Source organism: Monopterus albus, unplaced genomic scaffold, assembly GCF_001952655.1.
Source record: "Monopterus albus unplaced genomic scaffold, M_albus_1.0 scaffold191.1, whole genome shotgun sequence".
NCBI classification, from domain to species: domain Eukaryota; kingdom Metazoa; phylum Chordata; class Actinopteri; order Synbranchiformes; family Synbranchidae; genus Monopterus; species Monopterus albus.
This window is the reverse complement of record NW_018128071.1, coordinates 414,649-423,053: the sequence shown is the minus strand read 5'-3', so window position 1 is coordinate 423,053 and position 8,405 is coordinate 414,649. Positions and strand designations below refer to the sequence as shown.

General features: G+C 39.2%; 1 protein-coding gene and 1 long non-coding RNA gene across 6 annotated transcripts in view; one reads left to right on the top strand and one right to left on the bottom strand.

Moving 5' to 3' along the window:
* Window positions 1–2,708, bottom strand: part of LOC109970154 (uncharacterized) — a 6,077-nt gene extending 3,369 nt beyond the window's left edge. Inside the window, exon 1 of the long non-coding RNA XR_002276376.1 lies at window positions 2,427–2,708. This is a non-coding gene — a long non-coding RNA (uncharacterized LOC109970154). The remainder of the gene's footprint in view (window positions 1–2,426) is intronic.
* Window positions 2,709–3,596: 888 nt separating this feature from the next.
* LOC109970146 (uncharacterized) overlaps window positions 3,597–8,405 on the top strand; it is a 17,224-nt gene continuing 12,415 nt past the window's right edge. The window contains exons 1-10 of one of the 5 annotated variants that reach the window (XM_020617524.1): window positions 3,597–3,679; window positions 4,757–4,867; window positions 4,962–5,030; window positions 5,140–5,356; window positions 5,469–5,544; window positions 5,706–5,809; window positions 5,886–5,972; window positions 6,169–6,422; window positions 7,254–7,382; window positions 7,634–7,774. In XM_020617524.1, the coding sequence (XP_020473180.1) occupies window positions 5,707–5,809; window positions 5,886–5,972; window positions 6,169–6,422; window positions 7,254–7,382; window positions 7,634–7,774 (714 nt within the window). In that variant the 5' untranslated portion in view covers window positions 3,597–3,679; window positions 4,757–4,867; window positions 4,962–5,030; ... (1 more) ...; window positions 5,469–5,544; window position 5,706. Of the gene's footprint in view, window positions 3,680–4,756; window positions 4,868–4,961; window positions 5,031–5,139; window positions 5,357–5,468; window positions 5,810–5,885; window positions 5,973–6,168; window positions 6,423–7,253; window positions 7,383–7,633; window positions 7,775–8,021; window positions 8,400–8,405 lie in introns of those variants that run through there. The other 4 variants (XM_020617523.1, XM_020617520.1, XM_020617521.1 and 1 more) reach the window with 4 other exon arrangements.

Here is an 8,405-nt window from a genome sequence, read left to right as displayed (position 1 = left end):
GAAGAAGAAGAAGAAGAAGAAGAAGACAAAGCCAGCATAGCTTCAAACAGAGTTTATGTAATTTTCCTTGGTAACTAGTCTTTTTTTTTGTACTGGGGTCTTTTGTGTATAGACACAGTTAAGGTCATGTACAGATAGTAGTACAGGGCAGTTTTGGTGATCATTTGGACCCAAAAAAGGACTGTGATAACTGTTCAGACCACCTTTTATTTCATTCACAGATGCATAGCAATTTTCTTGACAATGATCTTGACTAGGAAGCACAAGAACAGGTACCCAAATGTATTCTAACAGCTAGACCTACTTAAAATAAACCCTCAAATCCACAACTGATCTGTAGAATTCGCTGTGAATAATCTATTGTTACATTATCTGAATTATGAAATGTATGAATTTATTTTCACATAAGATGGGTTATCTCTGGGTGGTCTTTGGGAATCTGACAGATCTGACATCATATCCAGGTGCAATAATTATACATAGACAAAAAATAACACATACCCTGTAGATTAGAGCTGGCTATGGATACTGAGTTCTTGAGTCAGGTCAATTTCGAGCCCATTAATTTCAATTCGATGCAGTTCATATCAGTTTGATTTATGGTCATTAATTTACATCAGTTAAATAGCACTGTAGCATAAAGTGCTTTTGTCAAGTCAGCAATACTGCTGTTTCCTTGAGAACAAAATTATGTGAAGGTCACATTATAGATTATAGTGTGAACACATTTCCTGGTTATAATGTTGAGGACCAAGGATTGTTTTTCCTTAGCACATGCAAAACTACTTAAACATGGCCTATCTATATTTTTAGGTACATACAAGCAGGAAAAATAAAAGTCTTGCACCATTAACATGGGTGCCATCATTATACAATTTAAAAAGTAGATGCAGAGAGCTCAGATCAGTCCACAGAGTCTTTTTCCAGTCTTCCCCTCTCATTCAGCTATGAATCAGACAGTCATGACAAAGTGTTGCAGTAGTGGTAATGGATAAAGATAAATACTGTATGTTGAAGAGGCCTTACAACAATAGAACAAGCCTGCCTTTTATCAAAAGATGTATTGCTTTGGAAAACAAACAGAAAACTTTGAAAAGGCATGTTAACTGTAACAAGGGAGGCTAAATGAATCACAAAACAAGAGCTGGGCTTTTTGTGGTGTGAACATCCTAGGATTCTTACTTTTTATACTATATGTTGTGTAAGGTCCATAAAAAACTGTTATTTCTTCCAATGGATCCCTTACAGAACCAACCTCCCAGTTTGTAGATTTTCATATTAAAACTTTGGTGCATCATTGACCTCCTACATCCAGGACAACACATACATATTTTCAAAACCTTGCAGGGTATGAGGCTTTCTACTGATGGCCTTTTGGCAACATTGGACATAGAATCCCCATACACAAACACTGATCATGCTGATGGTTTGAGAGCTCTACAACATTAACTACAAGATTGACCCAGGGACTCCATGCCCCCTTCTGAGCTTATTTTACAACTTGAATGGACATTTAAAAACATGCGTTTCTTTTCCAGGATCAACTATATTCAAGATTGTGGAACTGCCATGGGAGCTTCCTTTGCTCCTAATTAAACAAATTTGTTTTTGGGGCTTATGGATAATGGCAGCATGGTGCGGTGGTTAGTGCTGTCGCCTCACAGCAAGAAGGTTCCGGGTTCGACCCCCGGCCGACCCGGGGGCTTTCTGTGCGGAGTTTGCATGTTCTCCCCGTGCTTGCGTGGGTTCTCTCTGGGTGCTCCGGCTTCCACCTGCTGTCCAAAGACATGCATTGATTGGTGTCTCTAAAAAATTGCCGGTAGGAGTGATTGTGTGTGTTAGCCCTGCAATGGACTGGCGACCTGTCCAGGGTGTACCCCACCTCTTGCCCACAGCTGGCTGGGATTGGCTCCAGCCCCCTGTGACCCCGTTTGGGACTAAGCAGTTTAGAAAATGGATGGCTTATGGATAAATTATTTCATATATGGGAGTATTTTTAGTGATAAGATTATATGGTGGGGTCATTACATCAATGATTTTTTGTTGTTTTGGTCCAGTTCTGAGGAGGAACATTTCTTCTTTTATGACTTTTTGAATATGAACAATAGGAAAATTAAATTAAGTATTGACTACTCTAAGCAGAATATTAATTAATACAGATAGAGGTAGATAGCGTTGCTGGCCAAACAGGAACACACAGCAGGATATGCTGGAACAGGAGACACAGTCAGCATAACTGGAAAATCAGAAACTCACAGGGTAGTTGGCTGAGGCTGTAGAGACCACAGCATTGAGGGAAGATGATAAAGACAGGTAAATGGAAACAGTGTCGGGAAATAAAGACTCTCTTCATTGGATAGAAAAGCAGGGCCAAAGTGTCTTGGAAGAAACCTTGATGGACTGGCAACCAGGAAACTCCTGCTTACTGGTAAAATAGGAGCTGGAGCTGGAGCGGATTAGCTGCAGCTGCTTCAGCCACACCTGAACCACCATTTACCTGCCAGGAGGAGAGAGAGAGAGAGCAGCAAGCAGCCATGACATAATATTTGAGATGTTACCATATTCCAGTTTCCGCCCACAGTCAGAATCAGCTTTATTGGCCAGGTGTGTCTGACACACGAGGAATTTGACTCTGGTACATCGGCTTATCAAGGACATGGAGCTGATCAGTGACTCTAAATTGCGTGTAGGAGTGAGTGTGAGTGTGTGTGGTTGTTTGTCTACATGTCAACCCTTTGACAGACTGGTGACCTGTCCAGGGTGGACCCTGCCTCTCACTCAGTGCCAGCTGGGATTGGCTCCAGTCCCCCTCAACCCTCATTAGGATAAGCGGTATAGATAATGCATGGATGAATCTTGCCATCTTCAGGGGAGAGGATGGTTGCCTCCATTGTATACTATGGAGGCAACCATAAAAATGACAGATAAAAAGACAAATTTAAAAGCAGTTTTCATCCTAAATGGTTCACAAACAATAATCATTTGGACAATTTCAGCATCTGCACCGTATTTGTGATACAGATCACAAATGAAAAGTAGGCCATAGTTATGACAGATTGTTTTGCCCAGAGAAGCTACCAAACTAAGGATGCTCATAAAAGAGCTCAGTCTATTTCTAGATCTGAACTCCATGAGAAAAAGGAAAGAAAATTATGGAAGCAAAACGGCCTCATAAAGATTTGAATCTATATCAGCATCTGAATAATAGGTTCTGAAATATTATACTTTGAATTCTATATTCTGAATGAATGCACTCTGAATTTTACGCAGTGAAATTGCAAGTAGAGATTTTCAAGTTAGAAAAATACATCATTTTGATTTCAAACCACACCAATATTATTTAAATAATTCAAATATAAAAATGTACATGTCTAATTTTCAAAAAATATATTCAATGCGTTTATTTCAAGAAGCACTATTCAGAACCAGAAAGTTCAATCAACTCACAATTCAGACTGTGACATTCAGGTGCTGAAATTCAAGTGCAAAAATTCAAAACAACATCCGGGACACTGGGCAGTAGCAATCGAGCGACAATGCCATCGATCGTGTCCCTGGCCAATCGGGTAAACACAGGTCAGTCATGTGACCCTGTAGGCGCGAATGTCTACTACATACAGAGGAGTGGAAGGTTTCACCTGTGATTTTCGAAGTGATGGCGGAGGAGGGCAGCGCGCCGGTAAGTGATAACTGTCTTTAAAACGTTGTGTTAGGTATGAATATTGTCTGATAGATTTTGTGATTTGCGATATAAGAGTTTTATTTATGGATGTTGTTGGACCCCCGTGATTGTGTGGTGTGTATCTAAGACATTCTGACATGATATCTAGTGACATGTCATGACATTAAACATAAGAAAATATTATGATTGCGATTATGATTAGCCAGACATCCTGTCTACACTAAACATTTCTAATACATCAAGTATCTAACCAATATCTATCTGCCTAAAAATACCTAACACTGTCCACAACTAGCTTAGCTAGCTAGCTATCAAGCTATGGCTGTCTTAATTATCTTAGCTAGTTATGGGGGGCAGCATGGCGCACACAGTATTGCTGACTGCAAGTTGTTGCCAGCCATAGATAAAATTCATCATGCTAGCATGTCTCCCCCCGGCCAGCATTATCTTTCAGCAGTCTACAAGTGCTCAGCTGCGCTTTGAAATGCGACGGATAAAATGCCAGTTTCTGTATGTCACGTTCTCGAAAGCGCGGGTCCGGCCATTGTCTGTCTATCTCACCCCCTAAACCTGCTCAGTCCCACGATGCAACTAACGTGCATATGTTCAGGGTTAGGAAGACGAAAATTGTAGTATTAGTAGCAATGTAATAGCATAATAAGTAGTTCCGGACATACTACTCGCCTCGCCTACTGCTTTTCGCCTACTATACAGTATGGTAGTAGGCGGTTTCGGACGCAGCCACGTTCTCGAAAGCGCGGGTCCGGCCATTGTCTGTCTATCTCACCCCCTAAACCTGCTCAGTTCCACGATGCAACTAACGTGTTTACCCATGGTAGCATGCTATCATGATGTTATCTTACTTGCAGCAATAACTGTAGAATCAAGAATGGATTAAAACATTTTATCGCACCATTTGTTTACCTTGGCTTGATTTACTCGTATAAGTTTTGAAATTAGACATTGTTAGCTGTTGAAAGCAGACATAAGTTGATATCAGACATAAGTAATACAGTTGAAGCTTTAAGATGCACAGTGGTGCCTCTAATCTGTCTAGTATGACATGTTTTGCAGGGTAGCCATGCTGAAATAGAGGTCACTAAGGCATTTGCTTTCACTCTTAACTGCTCAGAGAGAAGGGGCACCATCCAGTCTCCCGTGCACTTCCCATGTTCAGAGTGAAAGGTATGATATCTAGACATTTGTAGTTATCATAAGCACATGCTCAAATTGACCATTATTTTGTTAATACTTAATATTGGTTGCTGCCAATCTCCAGAATAAATGGAGGTGGTTTGAATGAATCTCATCCAGTGCCAAGACCTTCAGTCCAAACAGAAATGACCAGGTTCAGTACTGCATACTGTATATGGATATGACTGAAAAACATTTGCATAATTCATTAAGTAGAGGTAATTAAAAATATGTATTGAAATTTTTTTAAATGTATTTTTCAGATCTTTTCCGGGATTATTTTCAAGGGGCAAAGGAAAGAGACGCTTTCCTGCTGTTCCTCTGGTGCCCGCAAAAAAACAAAGACCAATGGATATTCAGTTTTACCTTTTGCCATGTACGTCTGAAAAAACTCCTAATGAACCTGACCAGCTGTTACACACACAGTCAGGTTTGGGCTGCAAGACTGCCAGACTTGATGAAAGCGCAGTTCATGAGGAGGTAAAACACGTACTATAAATACGTAAAATTGTATTTATAATTACTACATGGATATTATGAAGGACATTGTTTCCTTAGCAGATAAACCTAATTAAAATCCTTTTGCTTACAGATATGTGATGTCTTGAAAATATTATATCCTAAAATGAGGACAGTGACTGGTGGATGGTTTCTTTATAAAGCCTCTGGTAGGGAACAGTTGTTTTGTTTTCTGTGACAAATGGATTTAAGCCCAGAAAGTTAAAATTAATAGTTGTTTTTATATGGTATGCTACCTTGATAAAGCCATTTCTCAATTTCGTCTTTCCCAACTTCAAAACCATCTACGGGAGACTCCATTGTGTCTTAGTATGGACATAAGACAAAGTCTAGCAGAACAAGATATGGCACTGATGCTATTCTATAAACGCCCCAACATTGACTGGGCAAGGCCATTAAACTGCAGACTTGAAGGTATCAACACTCATAAATGATGATGATGAACAAATTGCATTTGTTTTACAATATTAAAGTTACAATCCTTTGGCAGGTGATACTGCTGTTGGAGAGGGGGTCAATCGATTTTTCTTTTCCACGTGTATAGATAAGATGAAATCTGGTTTTAACATCAACTTTGGTATGTATATTGCTATCACTTAATGTAAAATTGTCATGTAATTTAATTCATTTTATCCAGTTTGATGTACCAGGTGAGTTATATTGTTAGAATGAATTACATGTACCGGTATCTAATGAAAAACAAAGTAATGACTGTTGGTCAGCTAATAAGTATAAACTAATACATTTTTACTTCATTTTTGTTTTATATTTAGCGAACACTGAAGTCACACGTGTCTTTGATGGTGAGCCTGGGCATTTGGTGCCTTCAGCCTCACATTTTCTTATTGAGAGCGACATATTCCTCATGGTAGGCCGAATGCTCGGGCACTCATTCCTTCATGGGGGACCATGTTTGTCAGACCTGAGCCCTGCCTTCATACATGTGCTGCTTGGTGGAACTCCTGAAACCGCTACTGTGACTATAGAAGATTGTCCAGATTTGGATATAAGAGAAACCATCAGACTGGTAAGAATCATCTTAACAATTGGTTTAGAATTCATCAAGATTTTGAATGAATTGTATTTTCAGGTATTTTAGTGCAAAGTAACAAACCATTCTGCTCTTTTGTTCAGGTTAAGTATTGCAATTTAATTTTTGCAAGTGTGCAGAACCATTTTTTTAAGACACCACAAAGCCATCTTACATTTCAAAAGCATAACATTTAACACAAAGCATCCAATGCAGGTTTAGCCACTCCTGACATAAGAGAGAAAGGAGGTCAATGTTTTAACCTAAAAGAGAACTAAAGCTAGATTCAGGCAAAGTCAGAGCCATTGTCTTTTCTGCCTTGGAAATTATTATGGCCTGAGCACAGAGACGCTGTGATGTCATGGGCAGACAATATGAATCACGGTGTTCAGTCAGTATAACAACTTGAATATTATAATCTTCATCCTGTGTTTACATATATTTGTCTGATTTTCACGTAGTTGATGAGACTGTTTGCTCGTAGAAGTGCGCTCATCTGTGTGCGTGCGTGCGTGCGCGTGCACGCATGTGTCCGTGTGTGCTCATCAGAGTGGATCTACATATCTCTGTTTGCAATACACAGAGCAGTGAAGATTTTTTTAATGCTACTACGGAGAGACAGAAACTACACACGGTGGTGTAAATAAATTAAGATGTTTAGTTTGTTTATGAGAGAGTTTATTTTAAATCTTAACCTGTTTTGGTTGTAGGTCCGTATGGGACTGCTTTTGGGTCCGGACCCGGATCGCAGTCTGCCTGTTAGTGACCTCAGGTCTACAGTTTAATCCATTGGTTACATTTTGTCTTTCCTTTTATCATATTTTTTAGCTTGAGGGGGATGCAGAAATATCCCAAGAGGACAAACAAACTGTCCAAGAATTGGCTGCCGCCTGGGACCTTCCCCCACTCAAAGAAAATAACAGGAGGTGGATGTTTGAAAAGCTGCTAATGCATGCGGTAAGTGTCAAGCTCTCTATTAATTGTGTAGATTCCCTGCTTGATAAGGATTAACTTTCTAAAAAAAAAAACTGGTCTCCACTCACGCTCCTTTTTTCTAATATTTTTTTGAAATCTTCAGCCTTCTACTCAATATCAGAAATAATGTTTGATCCTTAGCTTTGACTTCACAGTAGGTAATACTCGTAATTTACCAGTCATAATGGTTTATACAGGTAATCTTAATTTTCACACATGTATGAAATGAACAGGTAATTGGTCGCATAACCAGGCAAACCAAACAAATGCGAGGTGGACTCAAAGAGACTGGAATGTGGACAGTCTTAACAAAAAGACCTGATGCAGTGGGCTTGCTCTTCCCAGGTGAAGGAGCTTCACACCCTGTTCCTGAGGTAATCTCAAATGAATGAAATATATTTTGTGTGTTTGATAAAACACCTAACTCTTTAGGAATCAATGGCTTGAATGGAAGCTTTGTTGTTGTAAAGCTGAAGGATTTTATTTGATTGTTCTTAAGTGATGTTTATTATAATTTCAGTTTTATTTTCTGCAAAAATAAAGGCTAATTCCAGCATCATCTCACAGATGGAAAAGTTATAGTAGTAAAATGTAGTTGACCCTTTGCTGTTTTCAATAAAGGTTCTTCTTCAGCGCATCACCTAGCCTTTTGACACAGTGGACGATGAAGATGATGACTGTTCTGTTGACACAAAGTGCCGCATCTCAGGCTATCTTCGCCAGTTCATTCAAAACGGTGCATATATATTTTTCTTTTTATGGAACATGCACTAGATGCATAATAAGATATGTATTTTTAGACTGAATGTTCGTTCTTGACTTCTGGGAATAAATATTACAATATACTGTAAATCTAAGCACTGTAGTCTTGGTTTATGTAGTATCAGACAATTCAACAATATCTCACTGGATCAGTGATAGTAACAGGTTCAGGTCTGTTGTCTTATTGTGTCATGAGACCTCACTTGGTCATGTGACATGTGGTTGTAGATATGGGTAGGTCAT